We start from the raw sequence: 24,977 nt of genomic DNA, 5'->3' as shown, positions 1-24,977 counted from the left end.
GATGGGAGTGTCAGAGACAGTGCGATTGGCACAGGACAGAGCGGAGTTTAGGGCTGTTGTACATAGGGTCGCTATGAGTCGCAGGCCACTCGACGGCACATAACAACAACAACAACAACATATCCATTTTTCCCTTTGCAGCAGTCATGGGTGCTGGTCTCTAAAGAGGTAATAAACTTGCTTCACCTTTCCCTAGTGCACTTAGAAGACGATAAAGCTACTGTGAGTCAGAAGGTGAGTAGGATGAAGAGGGCAGAGGCTTCTGGGAAAGCAATGGGATTGGAAACTAAAAAATCCAAAAAGAACTAGATATATCTGATTCTTATCTTGTAGTCTCAGCATGCTAAAGCCTTGGTCTCCTGCTGTTTTGATGTGTTGAAGAAATCTAGAGCAAAAGTCCAGAGCCTCATAGCAGAAAGGGAGGAGGCAATGCACAAAGAAGAAATGGCCCTCAGAGGCAAGGATGCGGTAAGATGCCAGGCAAATTTTTTCTTTGCCGTTTTTCTTTTTTATTATAGTAAAATATGTTGTTATTAAGTGCCTTTGAGTTAGTTCCAGCACTTGATAACCTGTGTATAGCAGAATGATACAGCCTGGTGTCCCGTGTATCCTTACAATCAGGAGGCAGTGTTAAAGCCCACTTTCAGAGCCACTGTGTCAGTTCACCTTGTTGATGGTCTTGCTCATTTTCTCTGGCCCTCCACTTTACCAAATATATGTCCTTCTTCAGGGACTGATGCCTCTTGAAAATATTTCCAAAGTATATGAGACCAGATCTCTCCGCTCTTGATTGCAGGGAGCATTCTGACTGTATACTGTTTGGTTTTTTTGGCAGGCCATAGAATATTCATTAGTCTTTGTCGGTACCCTGTAGTCTCAGGGGTTCTACCAGTCTATCAAACCAGTAAGCCGGGCCATTTTTTTTTTAGTTTTATTCTGCATTTTTTGCCCACTCTGTGATCCTGTTTAGAATGGTCAGCAGTCATAACTGGGTGCCATTTAATTCTGCTGGTCTCAGGGTCTTGAAAGTTGAGATTTGTGTAGTTCATTATCCTTTGAACTTATTATTTCTATGCATCTTTACTTTTCTTCCCTCCTTTTTGTTCTAGACAGGGAGAGACCAATAGTTGTACTTTAGGTGGACTGCTCACAAGCTTTTTTTAGACCCTTGTTGCTGCTTACCACAGTAGGATATAGAAACATTGTTTTGTCAGTTGATCTTGATGTCCCCCAAGCCTAGGGTCCTGAAGCCCTAGGACAAGCAATAGTTATGGATTTATGTGCTGTTTTTCTCGCTTGCCAGCTGTGTAATCTCTTCCCTACACAGGCAGAGACAGTGCTGGAGGCTTTCTGTGCACATGCCAGCCAGCGAATCAGCCAGCTGGAACAGAACCTGGTAGCTATGCGGGAATTCAGAGCTCTGCTGACTGAAACCCAAAACCAACTGGTAATTTGAGGGCATTTGTTTTCCTGGCATTCATACTGATACACCAGGAAAGTGGTCACCTTCTCCTACTTTGCTTTATCCAATGGCAATCTTTTTATAGGCAATCCTTCTCCTGTAGGTAGGGCTTCATGCAGAGCAAGAAGAACTGGCTCAGCAGACAGATAGTCTTACTTCTACTTTGCAACAGGACTGGGTATCCATGCAACTAGATGTGAGTATTTGGGTCCATCACCACTCTTTCATAGTCAACCCTATAAAGAGTGTTGGCTTAAGTGCTCTCTGTTGACCCACTTGCCTCCTCTGGTAGTATATAACATGGACAGCTTTGCTGAGTCGGTCTCGACAAGTCACGGAGAAACTCGCAGCCAAGAGCCGAGAAGCTCTACAGGAACGTAATGCTGCAATTGAGGAAAAACACAAGGTACAAACCAGGAGCTGGGGTCACTTAGGCTTCATTTCCTCCTCCTAATCTGCAGAAGGTCTTTTAATGAATGGTATCATTAGCCTCTTATCCTAGACTTTTCTTCTTTCCAGCTCTCTTACTTAAGACCAGCCAAGTCTCTTACTTAAAAGATGGGTGCAAAAGGATCAGATACAAAGTGAAGGAAGCCGATTCTGACTACTTGCTTCATAAAGGGGAACTGTCCCCATCAGTAATATCCATAGTACTATACAAAAGGCTACATGGTCAAACATGCCACCCCACATGCTCCTGCACCTATATCGACCAATGGCCCAATGTTTGTTGCAAATTGACTCACAGACTTTACTCACATTTGCGGGGATTATTAGGGAAATATTTTGGGGAGTGGAGGAGGCTAAGACTATCACACAGTACAAGTACAGGTTTAGTCCAGCAGTCCCAAGCCAGATTAACAAGGCACAATTCCTCCATTAGTTCAGACAGCTTTTCAGTCAACAAGTGAAAGTCTAGGTTCAGTTCAGCAACTCAAATAAACCTCTGATTTCCTCAGTTAGTCCCGAAAACCTTATCTCAGAGCAGTTACAAATCAGCTTTTCTTTCAGTCATCCAGCAAGCTTAACCTTTAACTGTGACTCCATCTCTAGGATTCCTCCAAGTTACACCTTGCCGCTGTTACTTGCACAGCAGGGCCAGTTTCTTCACCGTCTCTTCAACACCATCTCTTAAAGTGTCTTCACAGTCCCTCACAGTGCAGAAAGTGCTCTCTTTTTTTATTGGTCCCACAGTTACTGATGATTTGCAAGACAATATGTCTGACGTTAAGATAGTTAGAGACCATGCACCATAAGGGCTAACATAATGGCTAGAGAAGCCAATTTTCAAAGATTCCAACAGCACAATGAGCTTGGGCTGAGTTGTTTTCTTTGTCTTTCAGAGCATTCTTAACTTCAACTTTTTTTTTCTATCTACATGTTCCTGTAGATAAGCCTTATATGCTTCAGTATTAATACTCAAGAGCAAAGTGTTTTGCTGTATTGTCCAGAAAGAGAAGCTACATGGAATCTTTGAGTGGAGAAACTGTGAATTAAAGCTGTCTTCTTCCTAGGTTTCCAGGGAGCTAGAACAAGTCTCTACTAATTTAGAGAACTGTAAAGGCCAACTAGAACAGTTGGAGTTAAAAAACAGCCATTTGACAACAGGTCAGTGTGAGTGTGTGTGTGTGTGTGTGAAGTACTCTGGAATACTTACTTTTGGAGGAGAGCTGTGGGAAGATTCTGGCTTGGCAGCACACGGTATCACAGGCATACTTTTGGCCTAGATCTCCAGGCTCAGCTGCAGATTCTGGCCTCCATGGAAAGCCAGCTAAAAGAACTACAGGATCAACATGCCCATTGTGCACAGGACCTGGCCATGAAAGATGACATGCTCTGCCGGCTCACCCAGAGCAGTGAGGAGCATGCTGCACAGTGAGTCCCCATTAAGTTATGGTGGTGTAGACACTTAGGATATAGACCCAAATAGGATCTACAAAGAAGTCTTATCTGGCAGATGGCAAAGGGAAGAGATGGCACTAAAAACAATGCAGGCAGAGCTGCAGCAGCAACAGGCTGTTCTGAGCAATGAGGTCCAGGACCTGAAGGAGACCTTGGAGGTAAGTTTATGGGTAGAGGCAGAGGAACTGGTAAACTTGGAATTTTTGCCCAATGTTATTAAAGTGGAATTTGAGACTAGACAAAACTAGCCTCTGTCTCTGAGGCTCTAAAATTCACCACTTGAACCCAGCTTTTACCCCTTTGCCTGTCCTTTCTTCCTCTCTCCTGTCTAGTTTGCAGATCATGAGAATCAGGTTGCCCACCTGGAGCTGGGCCAGGTTGAGTGCCAATTGAAAGCTACGCTGGAAGTGCTCCGGGAGCGCAGTCTACAGTGTGAGGACCTCAGAGACACTGTGGAGAACCTGAAGTAAGATCTCTACCTTTCAGTGCTTCCCCTTTAGTGCTTATCTTTCTTTGTTGTCCCTTTTTTTGGTGTGTGTGTGTTTTAGGGCTTATCTTTTCCAGGAATTTTTCTAAGTGCCAACGTCTCCAAGAAAGGAATTGTGACAGAGCCCAAAAGCTTCCTGTTTCTCTCTTTGAATGCTATTCTGTGTAGGGATTTGGAAGAGATATTCAAAGAAGATAGCTGGGTCATTGGCTGTCTTCCTTGCTCCTTCCTTGTTTCAGGGCTAAACTGGCTAGCACTGTAGCAGAGAACCAAGAGCAAGACTTGGAGAGGAAACGCCAGTATTCCCATGAGCTTGGGGTGCTGACTGAGCAACTACAGAGCCTGACCCTCTTCCTACAGGAAAATGTAAAAGAAAAGGTAGATTTCTGGAATCCTTCCTCTTCTTGTCCAGCCATTTCTTCACTGTATCTTCAAAAAACCCCTTTTTTGTTTTATTCTTTTAATGACCTCCTTTGTCTACAAACATCCTTCAGCCATAATTAAAATCTTTCTTCATCTCCAGCCAGTCTGTGCATAATACACATTGTTAATTTTCATTCAATCCAGACTCATTGATTTTCTCTTCAAGCTGGAAGTAGCTTTATCTTTTCTCTGAAAATCCTCCCCAGTCACCTTCTTCTGTGAGAATGATTAAGCCTTGCCGAGGCTTCGGGTGTGCTCATAAAGCTAGGAAGTCTCTGGAGCATTTGCTTTGGAGAAGAAATATGGTGCCTCGGTGACCTCCTCTATTGCCATATTCTTTATGCACTTACTCTCTTTTTTTTTTTTTTTTATTTTGTGTGCGTGTACCGTCAAATCAGATCTGACTGGTACAGGAGGATATTGCGCCTCCTTCTCCAGCAGAGCGTCTGGTGGATTCGAACTGTGTTCCTCTGGGATTGCTGTGCAGCTTCTTGCCACTAGGCCACCAGAGCCCCCCCCCTTTTTGTACTTGAATTAATGTTCCTTGGCATTAATTTTCCCCAAGATCAACTCAATTATGCTTAACGAAAGTGGAAGTATAGCTTGCAGCTTTGCTACTTTAACAACAGTAAATTGTTATATTTTAGAATAGAGTTAATAAGCTTTTTTAATCATTAAAGATTGGGTGGAGGGAAGGGGTGAAAGAATTGGAAAGATCTGGTGGGGACCTAAAAAAGATGGAATAGAGGGCATAGATAAGTGGTGATTAACTTTATAAAACAATAGTGTATGGGAATGATCATATGAAACAATATGCATGAAGGAATATGTGAAGGTCAGCTCTACTCATTATCATTGAGTCAGAACTGACTCTTAGCTGACCCTCCGGCAGATTTTCAGAGCTTGTAAATTGCATGAAAGGAGGTGGTCCATTTTCTCCCTCAAAACAGCTAGTAGATTTGAACTTTGAGTTGGCAGGGCAGTTCCTTACTACTAAGCTTCTTAAAGGTACAACCAAGAGTCTGAAATAGAGAATGCTTATGATCTGACTTTTTTATTCATTTGTATGTGAAGCACAGGAAATGCCAATGAATCCACAGTGTAATGGGGAAGACCGATAGCTATCATGTTGAATTGTGATCATGTTCGAGGTATGAATAGATCACTGTGGAGCATCAAGAAAGGAGGGTTAGGATGTTTTCTCAAAGCAGCTGACTCGGGCAGAGTCTTGAGGTTAAATAGATTCTTGCAGGGTAGAAGTAGCCATACAGAGAGACTCACTAACAAATGGTGTATTTAGGTCATAGAACCTCAGTTCTATGAGTTCTTTGGGATTAAAGGGTCCTTGCCTTGTAAAGAATAACTTAAAGCAGGAATGTGGATAAACAAACGTTATTTTTACTTGTAGCAAGTGCTTTGAATAAAATAACCATCTCAAGAAAGGGAAATTTTGAAGGAGTATTTTTAGGTCAGCACCCACAGTAGCAGCAGTCAAGAAATCAAAAGATGTATGACATTGGACAAATCTCCTGTCAAGGATCTCTTTAAAGTGCTGAAGAGGAAGGATGTCAAATTAAAGGCTAAGGTGCACCTACTCCATGCCACAGTATTTTCGTTTGTTTCACATGCATCAGAAAGTTGCATGAATAAGGAAAACTTGAAGAATCGATGCCTTTGAATTGTGTTGGTGAGGAGTATTGACCATGGACTGCCAAAAGAACAAATACAGCGTGGAGCACGTGCAACAGTATGCTCCTCAGAGGCAAGGATGGTGAAACTTCATGCCACGTACTGAGCATGTTGTTAAGTCCTTGGATTTCTAGCAAATCTGAATGTCTAGTGGAAATGTTGAAGCCATAAAATAGCTGATTGGGAAGTCTGAAAGGTCAGAGAACAACCTAGGTTTTCTGGTGGTTCAGTGGTTAAGTACTTGCCTACTAATAAAAAGATTGGTAATTCAAACCCACCAGCTCCTGCACAGAAAGAAAAAGATGCGTCAGGCTGTTTCTGTAAAGACCAGTTTGGAAACCTGGAGAAGCGCGCTGTTACATAGTGTTGCTATGAGTTAGAATCGACTCAATGGCAATTAGTTTGTTTTTTTGTTTTTGTTGGGACACTCTGCTAAATTTTTCACAGGCAGTTGGATTTTTTTAAATCTGCAGCTTGGGAAAGACTCCAGTTGAGAAAGAGATTGAGGAGTCATTCATGTGGAAGTGAAGTGGATGTTTTTGTGGAGCACTAGGGCTGAGGCCCTCCAGGGAATGGAGGAGAGTAAAGAGACAGTCAGAGACTGAAACCAGGGGGACCTAACTATTAAGGAAGGATCTGTGGATAGGAAGAGGAAATAGCCAGAGAGGTATGAGGCAAACCTATGAGGAAGAATGGGTCAAGCCTTGAAGTTAAGGAAAGCAAATTTCTAAAAGTATGTGGTCATCAGTATCAAAAAGTCAGATAAAATAGCTCATATTTGTCCCTTATATTTGAAAGTAAGGATGCTATTGGTGACCCAAATGATAAGAATTTTGTTGGCGTGGCAGGGAAGATTGTAGTGAACTGAGAGATAAATAGATGGTGAGAATTACAGGCATTAAGTATAGGCTCCGCTCCCTCTGCCCTTTTTAATTAAAGAGGAGAAAAGACCTGTTGCTAAGAGGAGATTTAAAGTTGAAGTAGAGTTTTTTAAATTGTTTTAGTGAGAGATGTGAGAATATAAACATGTTCAGAGAAAGGAGCTAATGGAGAAGTTGAAGATAGAGAGGAGAGGTAACAGAACAACATTCTGGAGGAGATGGCCAGTGAGTTCAGGCAAATCATTAACCCTGAAGAATAACTGGTAATTGTTTTTCTTTGCCTCAGGCTGAACCAGAACCACCTCCAGTGAACACAGCCTCTGCTTTTGCCTGGGAACACCCTCTGCCCAATAACAGCGCCTTCTTGGGAAGTGTCTTAACAGCAACGGCAGATGAAGGTTAAAGGCCCTGGAATTTGGGGGGAGGGCAGAATTGTGGCCCTGCTGCTGATATCTTCAGCCCTTGAGAAGGTTGTCTAACAAACTCGCCTGTCTCACCCTGGTTTGTGGCAGGCCCTTGACTGGCTCACCATGGTTGATTTTTCTTTTAGAGCCAAAGTCAGCTCCTACGCACTTGATTGGAAGTGAAAAAAGTGCTTTCACCCGAGTAACATCCATGGCTTTTCTTCAGCCTACAGGTTAGGATGGGCTCCAGGGATCCCACCTCATTTCTAGAAAATTTGGAGATGGTGAATAAAAAAGCAATGAGATGTGCTTTGCTTTGCTCTAAAAACCTCAATTCTACTTGGGCTCATTTTATTTCTGCCTTTTGGGATCTGTAATGTTCCAGGGAGGAATGTTGGTGGTGCACTGCTCAGAGCACTTTGTTGTTAACCAAAAGGCCATTGGTTCAATCTGGTTAGCTTCCCTGTAGGAGCAAACTGTGGCATTCTGACTCCATAAAGATGACAGCTTTGAAAACCCTGTGGAGAAGGTCTACTCTGTCAGTAGGGGTTGCTAAGAGTCAGAATGTTCTGGCCATTTAACTCCTTTGGGGAGGGGACTCAGATAAGAGTTATGAGAACGATAACTATACTTAGTTGCAGAGCTGAGTGGCTGTACCTTTATCTAGCAATTTGTTTTTTAGAGAACCCAGACATGGAGAAGAGTCTGGCAGAAATGCAGACTATGACTCTTGAGCTTCAGAACCTATGTTCCCTACTGCAAGAGTCCAAAGAAGAAGCTGTCAGGACTCTGCAGCAAAAAATGTGAGTGGGATATAGTCTTGGTGAAAGAGGGTAGGTCAAACAAGACAGTCACACATGTCAACGCCTGCCTGACCCTAAGAAGACAGCAGTAACGCTGAACTCTTTCTTTCCCTAGTTGTAATCTGCAAGATAGGCTGCAGGCCCAGGAAGAACAGCATCAGGAGGCCCAAAAGGCAAAGGAAGCAGACATAGAAAAGCTGAACCAGGCCTTGTGCTTGCGCTACAAGGTGAAGGAGGGGCCTGGAAACGGGGCGATGCAGAACTGGGGCAGCTCTCCTGGCCCATTGGGAGCCATTTTCTCTCCAGGAATCTGGGTGGTGGGGATTTTCCAACCACTGCCCTAGTTTTGCCCTTCATAGGATCAGACATTTCACATATTTAAGAATCAGCTATGGGCTGACCCATCTCCCCAGGCAGAACAGGGAGAGGGAGCAAAAACTCTAGAACTCGCTCAGCACTGAAATTTGCCTTTCTTGACTTGGCCTGAGAGGAAGAATTGGGGTGTGACCTTTGTACCACGGCTAGTTATTAGTTTGTTACTATGTCCTGGTAAAAACTGCAAAAACAGCTGCTTTCTCTCAGTGCCTTTTTACTTCCCTTTTTCACAGAATGAAAAGGAGCTCCAGGAAGTAATACAGCAGCAGAATGAGAAGATCCTAGAGCAGATAGATAAGAGTGGTGAACTCATAGTATGTTTGTCTTGATGCCTGCCCCTGTGCCTTCTGTGTCAATGGTAGCCAGTACCCTGAAGATAAAAATTTGATTCCCTGGTTCAACAGTGAGGACTTTTGGCTATCTCTTTATTCTCATCTCAGAGGCTTCGAGAGGAGGTCGCCCAGCTTACTCGCTCCCTTTGGCGTGCAGAGACAGAGACAAAGGTGCTCCAGGAGACCCTAGCAGCCCAGCAGGACCCTGATTGTCAGCCCATGGCCACTAACTGGATCCAGGAGAAAGTGTGGCTTACCCAGGAGGTGACTTGTACCTGAATGAAGTTGGAAATATCTCAAGGGTCAAAGTGCTGTGTAGAATTAACATAGGAACGAGGCAGCTCTTGGGGACCTTAGGCTATACCCTACTAATCAGGACATATTTATAGGTGAATAAGCTGAGGGTGATGTTCCTGGAAATGAAAGAAGAGAAGGCAAAACTCAGGGACAAGTTCCAGAGCCATGTAAGAATTTACTTGCCAGCACCATTTCCCCCAATACTACTAGCAAGTACCTCACCAAGCTATGCTGTTCTTTTGCTTTCTAGAGAAATATCCTGGAGGAAAACCTTCGGCTCTCTGACAAGGAATTAAAGAAATTAGATAACATTGTACAGCATATTTATGAGGTAAAAAGGAAGAGATTGGTTAGAAGCTGGTACAAGGCCTGGCTCGTGGGGTTTCTAATGAATGGTAGCTCTGGGTCCAGCCTGTGCTGTGAACTTAGCAGGACTTGCTGTTGAAGGCTTTTCTATGGCCTCTACATTATTCTACTGTCTACCTTTCCCTCTCTAATGTGGGTGCTTTCCAGGAGGATGTGAGTGGTGGTACCTTGGGCCTGTGACCCTGTGACTTTTTCTTTCTTCCCAGACTCTGCAGTCCATTCCAGAGGTGGTAAGGGGCTGCAAGGAGTTACAGGAATTGCTGGAATTTCTGAGCTGAGTAATTGAAAGCTGGAACCTGCTTCACTCCCTTTGACCCCCTTAACCCAACTCCATGACCAACTGGCACAGAGCCACCTATGTTTAAAGTTATTTAAATAAAGTATAAATGTATTTCTTTAAGCTGATGAAATCTTATCTTTGGGGGTGGTAGGGGAATGAGGTCTGGTGAGAAGCAGCTTGGCCCTCTTGCCTGGGCACCCTCCTTGCACCTCCTATGGCATCAAGAGCCCTGGCTGCCTGCCCCTCCGCTTCTCTTTGCTTCCCCTACTGCTGTGGGTACTGGACTGCTTGTTCCCTGGCTCACAGCCCCGGGGAAAACAGAAAAGGCTTCATTCATTCTTCTACCTCCCCCAACCCCCAGGGTAAGTGTTGGTAAATTAGAGGATGGGGGCCAAAAACTGAGTTCATTACTCCCTAGTCTGACCTCTGTCCTAGCTGTTCTACCTGTTGTGACTTCACTCCTTCACAGGATGGAGTTTTCCCCCAACAGCCTGGCACATAAGAAAAAGTGACAGTGGCAGAAATGAGGGCAAGCCCATTTCCGGCCTTTGGGGCCTGGTGGCTGGGCTCCATGAGGGTGGCAGCGGGTTTATCCATAGCAGCAGTGGGGGTCCTGGCAGGGGAGTCACTCCACCTCTTCGCCCCGCCCCGTGGGCGTGGTTCCGCCCAACGCTCCAGTCCGGACAGGGGGTGTGGCTGGGGCGGGGAGGTGCCGGCCCCGCCTCCAGGGGAGTCACGTAGCTCTGCGGCATCCGCAGCCACATTTACGGGAGCTTGGACCGGAGCTCCCAGAGTAGCTGAGCAGAACCCGAGCTGTTCTTGCGGCTGCTGCCGAGAGCCTCCTGCGAACAGGTGAGGCCCCGGGAGAGGGGAGGGCCGAGAGCCTCATAGCATCTCCGCTTCCTCAGTCCGGTTCTTCTTTTTGCCTGGCTCCCTGGGTCCCTTGGTGTCTACTCGCTCTTACATCCTTGTCTCCTACCTGCCAACTAAAAAACTATATATAGCGCTCTGCCCTCCCTGCTTCTTCCACCCTCCTCTTCCTCTTCAAGTTTCCTGGCTGGATCTCAATTTTCTTAATTCCAAATCCTCTGCTTCCTAAATTTTTCCTTGAGGGTCCACCTCTCCCACAAAAATGGTTTTAGTCTCTGCTAGATTAGGGTCATTCTCCAGTTCTCTTGTCTTTCCGTCCCCCTTGGTTAGTCGACCTCACCATCACCTCTCCAGAGTATCCTCTACCCCTTCGGCATTTCTCCCTCCATTTCTCAGACTCGCAGTTAATTTCTTTTGAGCTTTTGCTCCTGTTTGCTCAATTCTGGAAAACAGAAATTCTTCCTCTATTTCATCCTTTCGTCTACACAGTGTAAGTGTTGCTGGGCACTAGGGATAGCCTTGTGGTATCTGACCTACTGGCCTTCTCCCCCGTTCCCCCACCTATTACAGCCCATTAGGGCCAACCTGTGGCACTGGGGTAGTAAGACGTAATTGGTGTAGGCAGTTTGGGGTATGGAAAGAAGGTTCTTTGGAAGTCTATGGCTGTCATTTGTCCCCCACCCCCTTTTCACAGTCTTTTCCGTCAGAAGCTGAAGGATAATTGAAGGGTGATGATACATATTTTTGCCTCTTTCTGAAGACTTAGAAGTAAGTGTAATTTTCTTAGGGTACCTGCTGAGGATGAAAAATGAGAAAGTCTAGGGTTTTTCCCCTTCTACTTCTTGATAAAGACTGAATCCCATGGACGAAGGCTCAGCATTCTTATTTGGGCAATAGTTTCATAAGACCTGTAGCTTCAGGACTATTTACCTCCCCACCCCCAACCCTGCATCTTTTCCTGGGGCTGGGAAGGGTGCCCACCAGAGACAAAAGGAACTAGGGCGCTAAGCTTGCTAGTTGTCACAGGGATTGGTGCCATTTTGATGCCCGGGACTTATGCCAAGGACTGCTGCCATGTTCCCAGCCGTTTGGTGGGGGGAGAGGCCATTTGGCCTGACTGGCCAGGAGAGAAAGCAGAGGAAGTAGTGAGTGGTCTTGTCTTCATTCCAGCGAGCCATCTCCGTGGGAGAGAGTTGTCACCATGCCTCACTCATACCCAGCGCTTTCTCCTGAGCAGAAGAAGGAGTTATCTGATATTGCACTCCGGATTGTGGCTCCAGGCAAAGGCATTCTGGCTGCTGATGAGTCTGTGGGTAGGTGGAAGCCTGTGGCTAGTCAGGTTAGAAATATTCAGGAAGCCCTGGGGAAGGCTTTGCTGCCCTTCTTTGTTTCTCTTTAGGTAGCATGGCCAAGAGGCTAAGCCAGATTGGCGTCGAGAACACAGAGGAGAATCGCCGGCAGTACCGTCAGGTCCTGTTCAGTGCCGATGACCGAGTGAAGAAGTGCATTGGAGGTGTCATTTTCTTCCATGAGACTCTCTACCAGAAAGATGATAATGGTGTACCCTTTGTGCGCACAATCCAGGATAAAGGCATTGTCGTGGGCATCAAGGTACAGCCCCTGGGCCTGTGGAGGTGTTGGGTGTAGAAAAAGGTGTATGTGGGACAGGAAGAATGGAGAATTCTACCTGCATTCAGCTCTCTACACATGTATCTCCTACAGGTTGACAAGGGTGTCGTGCCTCTAGCTGGGACTGATGGAGAAACCACCACTCAAGGTACCGGGGGGTTAGGCTTCAGGGCCACAGGAGTACTGGAAAGTTAATATTGATGAAAGAGGGGCAGGGTAGTGAGATTGGCACTGTGCTTACAGGGCTGGATGGGCTCTCAGAACGCTGTGCCCAGTACAAGAAGGATGGTGCCGACTTCGCCAAGTGGCGCTGTGTGTTGAAAATTAGTGAGCGCACTCCCTCAGCACTTGCCATTCTGGAGAATGCCAATGTGCTGGCTCGCTATGCCAGCATCTGCCAGCAGGTGTGTGTGTGTGTGTGTGTGTGTGTGTGTGTGTGTGTGTGTTGGAAGGGTTTGGGGGTCAGATGGGTGTCCTGTGCCTGGTGGGGAGAGGGTTATAGGACTACCCTCTCCTACATATTGCACCTCCCAAATGACTCTGCTTTTACCTGCAGAATGGTATTGTGCCTATTGTGGAACCTGAAATCCTGCCTGATGGAGACCATGACCTCAAGCGTTGCCAGTATGTTACGGAGAAGGTGAGTCTGTACTCAGCCACAGAAATACCACAGGAAGAGCTTTGCAGGAGAGCTTGTTCCCCAGAGCCTTTAGCCCAGATCTAGGTATGCTTGTCCAAGGATTCTTTCCACTTGAACCCAGAAAAAGCCATGGGGCTGAGCTTTATGAACCCTCACAATCAATGCCCCCTCCCCCTAGTCTCCAGACAAAGCATGAAAGAACAGTAAATGGACCACTAAGGGACCTACAACCTTGGAAATGTCCTCTGATCCTCAGGTCCTGGCTGCTGTGTACAAAGCCCTGAGTGACCATCATGTTTACCTGGAGGGGACCCTGCTGAAGCCCAACATGGTGACCCCTGGCCATGCCTGTCCCATCAAGTATAGCCCGGATGAAATTGCCATGGCAACTGTCACTGCCTTACGTCGCACTGTGCCCCCAGCTGTCCCAGGTACTACCCTGTGTCCCCAAGGTCCCTCCTCAGGCTCTTGAGGCCTTCAGCAGTTTCTTGCACCGGAGAAATAGGACTGACCAATTTGTCTTCTCTTCTCTACCCCAGGTGTGACTTTCCTGTCTGGAGGTCAGAGTGAAGAAGAGGCATCACTCAATCTTAATGCCATCAATCGTTGCCCACTTCCCCGGCCCTGGGCCCTCACCTTCTCCTATGGGCGTGCTCTGCAGGCCTCTGCACTCAATGCTTGGCGAGGGCAGCAGGACAATGCTGGGGCTGCCACTGAGGAATTCGTCAAGCGGGCTGAGGTTGGGAGCCTGAGGTGGTGTTGGGGGAATGGTGTGTATTGATAAGGAGGCAGCATGCAGAGATTACAGCCTGGGAAGGGTTGGGTATCTATGATCTGGTCCAGCTGAATATAATCGATCTCTCTTACAGACTGTTCCCTCTCTCTCCCATCTTACAGGTGAATGGGCTTGCATCCCAGGGCAAGTATGAAGGCAGTGGAGAAGATGGAGGAGCGGCAGCACAGTCCCTCTATATTGCCAATCATGCTTACTAAGCACCCACTCCACACCACAGCCTTTAACCTGGCCAACTGCCCCAGTTTTGCCTGTAGTTCTAGACTAGGCCAATAGCCATGCAGAACAGAGAGCCTCCATTCAGTGCTAAATTTTCTTCCTTTCCTTCCCTTCTTGTTGCTGTATGTGGGACCATAGAATGGGATGGTAGGGAGCCCTTGGTAACTAAAGACAGGAGGACTTTGTAGAAGTCAGACAGGATGCCTGGGCCTACTCTATGTCCTTGTAACCCCCCACAATTTGCTTATGATGGGTAGCTTCTCCTCGGGCTCTCCTTGCCCGTCCTCGCTTCTGGGATTAGAGGGTGGGGCTGCAGCCCTGATTCTTACCCTGAGTACATACCACATAGCAAATAAAGGGTAGCAAACATGCTACTTTGTCTGTTTGTCTTCCATATCAAATTGTCGTCTCCCAGTTTCTGACCTTTGCTGATTCTATCTCTGGGCTCTCAGACTAATGATACTAGCTAGAAAAGATGAGTTCTGAGTTTGACTGGGCTTCAAGGTTATGGGGGGAGGGCACATCTATTGATTATTACCAGTTCAAGTTTTTTTGTTTGTTTGATTTATTTATTTATTACCAGTTCAAGTTTTTGTCAGTTGATACTCAGAGCTGGAGGGGGCACAGTGTGTAAGGCTACAAGTATTTTGGGAATTGCCACACAAGGGCATGAGGCTGCAGTGCAGAAGGAGGGAGTGAAGCAAAATGGAAGTCAGAGGATGTGCAAGGTCCCAAAGGAGACTGCAGGACAATCTGGGAAAAGAGGTGGTGCATCTCAGCAACATTGAGCTCTGCAGGGCTGACATTTCTGCTGAGGGAAACCACATCTGGAACTCCTGGGCTTCTGCTCAGTAATGGAAACCCTGAGGCTCAGCGTTCCTAGGCTGAGTCAGGGTCCTTCGAAGGTTGCCAACTGCCCATTCTTGTTTGGAGAAGAAGGAGACGGGAGGGATCTGGGCAAGGATAGAGATGGTAGGTTTCAAGCTAAACTTTGAGCACTTGGGTGGAGTGTGAGGTATGCTGAGTACCTGAATTAATGAAAAGGTGTGTTGTGTGTGAACTAAGGAGGCCTTGCCCCACCCACTTAATGGTTGCCCTGTGGAAATGAAGGCCTGACCTTACAACAACCACTTAACAGAGAGCATTTCTTATGTGCTCCTGCCTGATCCTGTTCTATTCACTGTACATACATTAATTCATTGAATGCAACAATCCTCCTGTTACAGTAATGGAAGGAAATAGTAATAGGAAATAGTCACAGTGGTTAATTACCGTAAGGGAACTCAGGAAATAAGGTGAATCTAGGATTTTGAGCCCAAGGAGTCAGGATCCAAAGCCCGTGCTTAAGAATTTTCCAGATTTAAGTATCCAAATTTTCACACAGAAATTAATTAAAAGTGAACTATTGCACTGAGCAAGCCAATTCAGATAAAAGTTACTAGCCATTCTGTGTTTGAGGCTTCGGAGCAGCTCTATGAAGGAAACAAAAATGGAATAATTGAGCTTTGAGGCTCTTTACACAAATATCCTCACCATTTTACAGATGAGAAAACTGAGGTTCAAAAAATGTGAAATAAATTGCACAAATTGCGGAGCTAGTACTTAACGAAGGCAGAATTTACATTTTTAATGCCTGGGTTTGGATATGGTTCCTCAGGAAAGGGGAAATGAATCAGGTGTGCCCAGCAACGTAGAGGAACTAGTAAGGTCTTTTCACCTGTCCCTCCTCGCCCTCACATCCTTTCATTCAAACTCCCTCCCAGGCTCCATGCGGGCCCGCCCACTCCCGTCGTTCTCTCATGCCTGCCAGTGAGATGTGTCGTAGTCATGACCACGCCCCCTCCCTCGGGGCTTCCTATTGGAGGAAGATCACAGCTCCGCCCCCGCGGCCGCTAGAGCAGCCGGAAGCAAGCATGGCTGCTAGTGCGGCTGGAGCTGCAGCTACAGACATAGGTGCGGTGGGAGTCGGGTGGTGACCTCTATCTGGTGGATCCCTAGGGAGGAGTGTGGGGGTGGAGATGTTGGTCCCACACACACACATGGGTGCAGGGGTCGTCTCAAAGGGTGGTCCCTTCATACTCGAGTCCCCTAGGCAGAGAGCCTTGCGAACGCGGCCCTTTAGATTCGGGGTACCCATTGGCTGGCCTCTGAGCTGGACCCCAGCGCCTGAGTAGATCCTTCCATGTCCCCAGAGGTGGTCCGGGGCAAACGGGCCGCCCTCTTCTTTGCTGCTGTGGCCATCGTGCTGGGGCTGCCACTCTGGTGGAAGACCACGGAGACCTACCGGGCCCCGTTGCCCTACTCTCAGATCAGTAGGCTGAATGCCCTGCAGGTGAGACTCCTGGGGAGAACTCGGGGACATCCCAGCGGCAAGATGGACACTCAGCTGATGGCCCTGGCGCTCCTTCTCGCAGCTCCGGCTCATGGTGCCCGTCACTGTCGTGTTTACGGGGGGCTCAGTGCCCCTGGATGACCTGGAGAAGCTGCCCTTCAACGTCGTTCATGAGAGAGAGATCCCGCTAAAATGTGAGTTCCTGGAGCCCCGATTGCCCTTTCCAGTTTGTGCTCAGCCCAGACATGGATCGGGAAGAAGGAACCTGGGGGCCCATAAAAGTAGTTGAAAACTTAAGAGTTAAAGGCTTTCACTTGAGGAAGAATATTTTTGGTGAGAAGAAAGCGAAATTCACTGACAAAAATTCGATTTTATTCATTAAATAGTTCTGTTGTCTTTTCGGAAGCAGTTGATGCTTCTTAGGAAGTAGAAGAAGTGGGGCATAGTGGAAAGAACATAGGTTTTTAAAATGAAGTTGGATTTGACAGGCCCTACTTAATATTAAAACCTTTTACTGAGTATTATTATAACTGAGTATTTTACAGTTGAATATTTGTTAGAAAACTGTTGATTTTTTGTTAACATGTCAGGTTGGGTTTTTTTTTTTCTTTAAAAGGAGTGAGTTGTGTACAGGGGGGGTTAAATGCTTTATGGACAGTAAAAAAACTGCACTACAACCACCTTATTCATCATCATCATCCTCTTCATCTCCCTCTTCCTCCTCCTCTTTATCTTCCTCCTTTCCCTTCTTCCTGCTTTTCTCAGCCTTGACAACTCCCTTTTTGGCGGCATCAGGCTTGTGTTTAGCCCTGTATGCAACAATATCCTTCTCATACTTCTCCTTCAGCTTAGCAGCCTTCTTCTCACAGGGCTGCTTGTCATCGGCAGCAGTTTTATTCCACATCTCTACCAACTTCTTCGCAACATCACCAAATGAAAGGCCAGGGTGCTCGCCTTTGATTTTGGGGCGATTCTCAGAAAAAAACAAGAAAAAAGCCAAAGGGGCCTCTTGGGCACATTGGGATTCTTTTTTGTTTTGTCCTTAGGAGGGCTATAGGTTTTCATCTCTCTTTCATAACGGGTCTTGTCTGCCTTTGCCATGTCTTCAAAGTTACCTTTTCCTTTAGCAGACATGGTTTTCCACCTCTCTGAACACTTAGAAAATTCTGAGAAGTTGACAGAAGCATCTGGGTATTTCTTGTGCCCCTCTTGGCAGGTTTGCACGAAAAATGCATACGATGACATTTTACTTCTTGGCTTCTTAGGATCTCCTTTGCCCATGGTTAGGTATTTCTCGTCCGTGAGGCACAGAGGCACCCAGTGCTGTCTGGCTCTGCCTAGCCCGGTGCTGTCTCTATGGAGCTCAATGTACTGGAATGGCTGTGAGAGCAGGAGCCAGACATACTTTTCCAGGTCTCAGGATTGTGAAAGTTGATGATTTAGAGATCCCAGACTAATTGTTTTCATCTGTCTTTTTTTTCTTTTTAAGATAAAAAACAAAGATAGAATTCTTAAGAAAGGTATGTCCCAAAGGCGAGATGGAGTTTTCCTCCCCAGAAAGGATGTAATGGAGGAGGCCTCCATCTGTCTTTGATTTCTTTTAATCTTTGTTGCAGACAGGGAGAGATCAGTGTAGACCCCTGCGCTGGTGGACTGTGTTGTGCCAATCGACCTTGGTGTCCTTTGACACTGTGGTCATAAGGCCCAGTTCCCTCAGGGTGTTTGGTTAGTTAAAGTTTATGTAATACTGCTCCCTATTGCCTCTGCTGGAATCTATTTGCAGCCCATCCAGATACTTACTTGTCCTAACATTTGTCAGATCGATCTATGCATGATCAGAGTTGTGGACTTGTCACTTGCCTGTGTCTGTTATTCTTGTCTGTCTGCTTCACTGTGCATCCACCTATATATCAATTCTTGTTATTATTGGTAATGGAGGGCTGTGCACATAATGGACTACTGTCTGCACTGTTCTCCAGCTCTCTGCCTTCCTTTTCATTAGTAATATTATGCTAAGCATTCTTATTTAATATTGTTGTTGTTGTGTACCATAGAATCAGAACTGACCCATAGCTGACCCTCTGGAGGGTTTTCAGAGGGAGTTAATCACACGGGAGGAGATTGCCCATCTTTCTCCTGTGGAGTGACTGGTGGTCTGCAGCTTCTTGTCACTAAAGTCTTTTCTCTTTATTCAGTTTACCATGTGTCCATTATCTAATTACTAATTTTCTTTCCCTTTCTCTGCTCATCCCTGCAAGCTATGATACTTGTGTAGTCTTTTGTCTAATCATCGTACTGAGTTGTTACTAGTTCTAATAGCTTTTCAGATGCTTCTTTGATTTTCTAGAAGAATAACTGTATAGTCTTAAAATTGACCGTTTTAATCCACCAGATGCTCTGCTGAAGAAGGGAGGGGCAATCTCCTCCTGTACCAGTCAGATCTGATTTGATGGTACACGTAAAATTAATACAATAAAAATAAAAATTTAAAAAAATGACCGTTTTAGGGAGCTCTGGTGGCATAGTGGCAAGAAGCTGTGCTGCAGTCCTGAAGGCATGCAGTTCGAATCCACCAGATGCTCTGCTGGAGAAGGAGGGGCAGTCTCCGCCTGTGCCAGTTGAATCTGATTCTATCCTCAACAACAACAAACAAAAAATGACCATTTTTGTCTTTTTCTTTCTATCAATGATTTGTGAATGAATCTTTTTATTGTTACATTGGATAGAATCTTCAGAAAGAACAATGTTGAAGAATAGAAGGTAATAATAGTAGGGGAGCTCTAGTGTCTAGTCCTCGGAGTTGTGCTGCTAACCCAAAGGCTGCACCTCTCTGGCATTTCAAATCCACCATGGGCTTGGAAGGGAAAGTTTTCCTATGCGATTTACAGCTTCAGAAACCCAGTGGAGGATCAGTCAGTTATGATGAGTCAGTTAAGGCTTCACATCAGTGAGTTTCTAGTTTCTAGGAGAGTGCTTTTTTAAAACTAACTTTAGTGGAACTATAGTTATCATTTAGTCATTAAGTATGCAGACTTTTGCTTTAATCAGAAATGCTTGTTGAACTTACTAAATATTTTGGGGCATGAATAAGGCAGCACTTGAGGTCATTAATGTAGTGATTATAGTCAGTTCCCAACTGTAGGATATTATAGTATGTACGTAGGCAGAGAGAGGGGAGTGGGGGCACAGGGAAGAAATGGGGTGCCATGTATCTGACATCACGCATACAGAAATCATTAAACTTGGCCGGGTCAGAGAAAAAGAGGGAGATCCTCCGCTAGATGGACTGACACAGTGGCTTTACTGCTGGGCTCAAGTGCATCAGAGATGATGAGAACGGCACAGGATAGGACAGGGTTCAGACCTGTTTTCACAGGGTGTCTGTGAGTCATCCTTAACTCAATGGCGCCTAGGAATAATAATGAATGCTTCTTCCTTCCGCCACCTCTGTACCCTTAGACAAAATGAAAATCAAATGCCGCTTCCAGAAGGCTTACCGTAGGGCTCTGCAGCATGAGGAGGAGGCCCTGTCAGTGAACAGTGTGCAAGGTATGGGAAAGGGCAGTTGCACCATTTTAACATGAATCTCTTTCCTTCTTTCTGATCTTTTGAGGCTATAGTTTTCATAACTTGGTTTAGCTCCACAACTTGGGTCACTGAAGACTAGAGAGGTCCACTTCTTATCAGGCCTTGCCAGAATGTCAGCTGCATGTGAGTGGGAGGTCAAAGATTAACTTAGACACTCTAGGGTATTCCAGGGGTGAGGGGTGGCCTTTTCCTTTCTGCTCTGGGGAAGGGATTCCTGGTGGCCTAGTGGTAAAGAGCTGTGCTGCTCTCCTGAAGGCATGCAGTTTAAATCCACCAGCTGCTCCACAGGAGAAAGGTGGGCAGTCTCCTCATACATGATTTATAGCATCTGAAAACTTGCTGGAGGGTTGGCTATGAATTGGTTCTGACTTTCTGGTTCATAACACCACCACCAACAACTGCTCTTGTCCCCAGAGGCAGAAGCTATGTTAGCAGAGCCCCAGGAGCAGCAGGAAGGATCTCTGACTGTGTATGTCATCTCTGAAAACTCTTCTCTTCTTCCAAAGGTAAGGTGAGCAGAGAGACTCCGTGTTGCAACATTGCTGCTCATTTCTTCCAGTCACTACAGAAAACCCCTCCATATATATGAATGCAATCAAAGATTTATTCATTGACTATGGGTCTTTCTAAATCTACAACCAAACTTATATATGTGCTTAAAGTGCCAATGACAAGTTTTAAGTTGGGTTTAATAATAAGCAGTTGTTATTGTTATGTGCCGTTGAGTAGCTTGTGACTCATAGCGGCCCTTTGTACAACAGCCCTAAACTCTGCTCTGTCCTGTGCCAATCACACTGTCTCTGACACTCCCATCCCGATTACCCCAGTCACTGAATCAATCCATCTCATAGAGGGCCTTCACCTCCTGCGCTGTCCCTCCACCCTCCCAAGAATGATGTCCTTCTCCAAGGACCGGTCCCTCCTTACAGCATGCCCAAAGTATGTTAGATGGAGCCTCAGAATCCTTGCCTCTCAGGAGCCACCCGGTTTAACCCTCTCCAGGATGAATCTGTTTGTTTTCCTAGCAGTCCATGGTACTCTCAATACTCTTCTAATAATCAGTAGGATTAAAAAAAATCTGGTTTGAGTGAGTCAGTACCTTGACTGTCTCATTTTATTAATGGAAAGCGAAGTGGCAGCTCTGGTGGCCGATAGTGGCAAGAAGCTGCTCTGCAATCCCAGAGGTATGTGGTTCAAATCCACCAGATGCTCTGCTGGAGAAGGAGGGCCAGTCTCCTCCTGTACCTGTCAGATCTGGTTTGATAGTACACACAAAAAATAATAAAAGAAAAATAAAAATTTGTAATAAATATTTAATCTTTATACGAGATCATTTGAGTAAATATCTGTGTACTTACTCCTCAGTTTGGAAACTTCAACATAGCAATTTTTTACCCTCTTGTTTACACTCCCCTCCTTTTCAGCCCAAAATTGGCAGCATCAGTATGGATGGTGAAGAGATTGAGATAGGTAACAGTTTTAGTTTGCTTGGTTCCACAGTCAACACTCTTGGGAGCACCAGCCAGGAAATCAAGAGAAGAATTACATTGGGAAAGTCAGCTGTGAGGGACCTCTCAAGAGTACTGAAGAGCAATGACTTTAGGCTGGAGACTAAGGTGCGCCTGATCCAGGCTATAGTCTTTGTGATTATGTGCTATGCATCAGAGAGTTGGACAGTGAATAAGGATGATAGAAGGAGAATTGATGCCTTTGAGCTGTGGTGCTGGAGACGACTGTTGAATATACTATGGACTGCTAGGAGAACAAACAGGTTTGTCCTAGAAAGGGTGAAGCCAGAATGCTCCTTGGAGTCAAGGATTCTGAAGCTTCGTCTGATGTACTTTGGGCAGGTTGCAAGGAGGGACTGGTCCTTGGAGAGGGATATCATGTTTGGGAGAGTGGAGGGACAGCGCAGGAGAGGAAGACCCTTGATGAGATGGATCGATTCTGTGAGTGGAGTGGTGGGAATGAATGTGTCTGAGACGGTGAGGTTGGCACAGGATAGAACGGCGTTTAGGGCTCTTGTACATAGGGTCGCTATAACAACAACATAGCATACCTAATTTTACATGGTTGCAAGCTCTATATAAATAGTATGATACTTGTCTTTCTGTGAGGAGTCACCTGTGACACAGTAGCATAGTGTATTATGTGCTGGGCTGCTAACTTAAATGTCAGCAGTTTGAATCTGCTAGACTCTCTGTAGGAGAAAGGTGAGCTGTTGTCTCCTGTAAAGATTTCCAGTCTGGGAAAACTGATGAAAGGTTGCTGTGAATTGGAATTGATTTGACAACAGTGCATTTGTTCTTCTGTAACTTACTTTGTCCACATTTTCCTTGAAAGAATCATCTAGGATAATGGGTCAGTGTTTTCCTTTTTACTTTCATGTAAAGTTGCATTGTATAAGCATGTCATAATATATCCATTTTTGTTGCTGATGGACATTTGAGTTGCTTCCAGTTTTTTACTATTAGAAACAGTATTGTTATAAATGTCCTTGTAATTACCTCTTTGCCATGTGTCATTTTTATTAGATTCTATTTGCTTATCTTGCATTTCTTGCTCAGTTTGCTACTCATTAATTTCCAGTTTTCTATTATTTTATCAGCTCCTGAAGACTTGGATACTATTTGGACCTCTATGGGAAAAAAGATGGGCACTGTCCTGAAACTAATGATACTCATATGTACCCATAGCTCAGAAATGCTAAGTTAGTAGTCTGCTATCCACCTTAAAAGGAGCTCTGGAGGTGAACTCTGTAGCATGTTACACTGTTAACCAAAAGGTTCTTCAAATCCTCTAGCAGCTCCTTAGGAGAAAGATGAGTAATCTCCTCCAATTACAGTTTGTAGCCTCTGAATCAATTGGCAGCATCGGGATGGATGGTGAAGAGATTGAGATTGTACACAGCTTTAGTTTGCTTGGCTCCATAGTCAACAGTCTTGGCACCAGCATCCAGGAAATTAAAAGGCGCATTGCCATGGGAAAGTCTGCTGTTAGGGACCTCTCCAAAGTACTGAAGAACAATGGTGTCTCTCTGGAGACTAAGGTGCGTCTGATACAGGCCATGGTCTTTGCAATCACTTGTTATGCATCAGAGAGTTGGACAATGACCAAGGAGGATAGAAGGAGAATTGACATCTTTGAGCTGTGGTGCTGGAGAAGAGTATTGAGAATACCATGGACTGCTAGGAAAACAAACAGATTTGTCCTGGAAAGGGTTAAACCAGCTGGCTCCTTAGAGGCAAGGATTCTGAGGCTCCGTCTAACATACTTTGGACATGTTGTGAGGAGGGGCAGGTCCCTGGAGAGGGACATCATGCTTGGGAGGGTAGAGGGACAATGCCGGAGGGGAAGGCCCTCTATGAGGTGGATTGATTCAGTGACTGGGATAATTGGGATGGGAGTGTCAGAGACAGTGTGACGGGCACAGGACAGCGCGGAGTTTAGGGCTGTTGTACATAGGGTCGCTATGAGTTGCAAGCGACTCGACGGCACATAACAACAACAACAAGCCTCTGAAACCTGATGGACGGTTGCTATGAGTTTGCATTTTTTTGTGTGTGTTATTTGAAATAGAAATGTAGGCCTTTTGGTCAATGACAGAAGACCAGCTTGTTAAAAACAAGAGACAGAATGCTCTTCTCTCTTCCCTGTGCCATGAACCGTGGGCATTCTGTTCCTTGCCCACTCCTCACAGGACAAGATGAGCTACATTGGCCCCAAGAGGACAGCAGTTGTACGAGGGCTATTACACCAGGAGGCCTTTAACATCATTGGCCGCCGCATAATCCAAGTAGCCCAGGCCATGTCTTTGACTGAGGATGTGCTTGCTGCTGCCCTGGCTGACCACCTTCCCGAGGACAAGTGGAGTTCTGACAAGAGGAGGCCTCTTAAGTCCAGCTTGGGTAGGATGATTGGGCACACGGGGAGGGAGGAGTACGAATGATACAGTGACAGTGGGACAGAAGGGGAACCCACATACAAATTCCTTACTTGTTTATTTCCTGGTCTCAGCTTTTTTTTAAAGTATTAATATCCTCCTTTGGATCCATGATGGCAACCAGCCCCATTCCAGAGAGAATCAAGTTCCCCTCAGCCTGGGGCACAGTCAGCCTTGGGCCCTGGGAGCCTTCTGACTTGCTTGGCTTGGCTCCTGTTCTGTAGGCTACGAAATCACTTTCAGTTTACTCAACCCTGATCCCAAGTCCCATGACGTGCACTGGGACATCGAGGGGGCCGTCCAGCGTTACGTGCAGCCGTTCCTGCATGCCCTCAGTGCTGCTGGCAACTTCTCTGTGGACTCTCAGGTGAGGCTGCGGTGAGAACACACTGAGGAGCTTTTCTCCTGGCTATACCATTTTTTTTTCAAAGTCCAGATTTATTTAGCATTTATGAGTACAGCTGTACTTCCACCCCTTAGAGCTCGCTGATTTGTGAGGAATTTCCCATGTCTGTGAGAATCCTGAGTCAGGTCTGTGTCTGTGTGTGTGACTGTGTGTCTTGACAGCAGACTCTAGTGTCTACTTTGCCTCCTGATGCTCAACCATGGGGGCTCTGTCAGTGCTTGTTAACACACCAGCGTCCTTAGGATTCTAGAACCATCTTTACCAATTGACACTCTATCACATGCCATCAGCCATCCTTCAGGAATGTTAATTTTTTAAAAAAGCTCCTGAAAGATGTTAATGAGGTTACAGTAAAGTTAAGGTAAGGGATGTTGCTGTTTATATCACACAATGCCCTTTTAATGAAAACGTGTGGGAGAAATTTTTATCAGGTCTTGGTTGTGGGAGTAATTACTTCTGAATAGCTGGTTTGATTTTGTTTTTTTTTCTGCAGATAGTGTTAACGGTGTTCTGATTCTCTCTTTGTTTAGGCTGGTAGGAAACGCGATGAAATGTGTGATTTCTAGAGCAAGTATCTAGTGTAGAGTAACTTTACCCTTAGCTAAGTGTTTTCTGTACAGTTTTAATTTTTCCCCCTTATACTTATTTTGTACTAATTTAATCTTTTTAAGCTATCTCAGATCTTTATATATAAAATTTTGTAGTTTTGTATGGTTGTGTCGAAAGTGACCCATAGCTAACCCTCCAGTGGGTTTTCAGAGGCTGGTGGGTTTGAACCATGTGGCTTTGAGATTGCAGCACAGCTTCTTACCACTAGGCCATCAGTGTGTTCATATAAATATTTATTTTATATATA

At 45.6% G+C, this 24,977-nt stretch overlaps 3 protein-coding genes and 1 pseudogene across 3 annotated transcripts in view; 3 read left to right on the top strand and 1 right to left on the bottom strand.

The window, feature by feature from the left end:
• The window catches only part of SPAG5 (sperm associated antigen 5), a 40,839-nt gene extending 31,140 nt beyond the window's left edge, over nt 1-9,699 (top strand). Inside the window, exons 7-25 of the mRNA XM_006890957.1 lie at nt 142-234; nt 334-468; nt 1,328-1,447; nt 1,566-1,658; nt 1,755-1,868; nt 2,977-3,070; nt 3,190-3,337; nt 3,420-3,522; nt 3,697-3,830; nt 4,091-4,229; nt 7,131-7,242; nt 7,395-7,481; nt 7,931-8,051; nt 8,167-8,278; nt 8,660-8,740; nt 8,867-9,022; nt 9,148-9,222; nt 9,306-9,386; nt 9,628-9,699. Of these exons, the coding sequence (XP_006891019.1) occupies nt 142-234; nt 334-468; nt 1,328-1,447; nt 1,566-1,658; nt 1,755-1,868; nt 2,977-3,070; nt 3,190-3,337; nt 3,420-3,522; nt 3,697-3,830; nt 4,091-4,229; nt 7,131-7,242; nt 7,395-7,481; nt 7,931-8,051; nt 8,167-8,278; nt 8,660-8,740; nt 8,867-9,022; nt 9,148-9,222; nt 9,306-9,386; nt 9,628-9,699 (2,070 nt within the window). The remainder of the gene's footprint in view (nt 1-141; nt 235-333; nt 469-1,327; nt 1,448-1,565; nt 1,659-1,754; nt 1,869-2,976; nt 3,071-3,189; nt 3,338-3,419; nt 3,523-3,696; nt 3,831-4,090; nt 4,230-7,130; nt 7,243-7,394; nt 7,482-7,930; nt 8,052-8,166; nt 8,279-8,659; nt 8,741-8,866; nt 9,023-9,147; nt 9,223-9,305; nt 9,387-9,627) is intronic.
• An 805-nt stretch (nt 9,700-10,504) lies between these two features.
• On the top strand, nt 10,505-14,226 carry ALDOC (aldolase C, fructose-bisphosphate). Its single transcript, XM_006890956.1, has 9 exons — nt 10,505-10,553; nt 11,761-11,884; nt 11,971-12,182; nt 12,294-12,348; nt 12,444-12,604; nt 12,757-12,840; nt 13,097-13,271; nt 13,380-13,579; nt 13,738-14,226. Exons 2-9 carry the CDS (start codon nt 11,773-11,775, stop codon nt 13,831-13,833), a joined length of 1,095 nt encoding a protein of 364 aa, XP_006891018.1. The 5' UTR covers nt 10,505-10,553; nt 11,761-11,772; the 3' UTR covers nt 13,834-14,226.
• Nucleotides 14,227-15,780: 1,554 nt separating this feature from the next.
• The window catches only part of PIGS (phosphatidylinositol glycan anchor biosynthesis, class S), a 15,193-nt gene continuing 5,996 nt past the window's right edge, over nt 15,781-24,977 (top strand). Inside the window, exons 1-7 of the mRNA XM_006890955.1 lie at nt 15,781-15,805; nt 16,045-16,184; nt 16,267-16,378; nt 19,644-19,733; nt 20,187-20,278; nt 23,473-23,680; nt 23,940-24,082. Coding sequence (XP_006891017.1) covers nt 16,276-16,378; nt 19,644-19,733; nt 20,187-20,278; nt 23,473-23,680; nt 23,940-24,082 — 636 coding nt within the window. The 5' untranslated portion in view covers nt 15,781-15,805; nt 16,045-16,184; nt 16,267-16,275. The remainder of the gene's footprint in view (nt 15,806-16,044; nt 16,185-16,266; nt 16,379-19,643; nt 19,734-20,186; nt 20,279-23,472; nt 23,681-23,939; nt 24,083-24,977) is intronic.
• Nucleotides 16,867-17,465, bottom strand: LOC102858231 (annotated as a pseudogene).

The sequence above is a fragment of the Elephantulus edwardii genome, unplaced genomic scaffold, assembly GCF_000299155.1.
Source record: "Elephantulus edwardii isolate Elephantulus edwardi_28Jun2011 unplaced genomic scaffold, EleEdw1.0 scaffold00094, whole genome shotgun sequence".
Classification (NCBI taxonomy): Eukaryota; Metazoa; Chordata; class Mammalia; order Macroscelidea; family Macroscelididae; genus Elephantulus; species Elephantulus edwardii.
The sequence above is the reverse complement of the archived record's forward strand: the minus strand, read 5'-3'. Positions and strand labels throughout refer to the sequence as shown.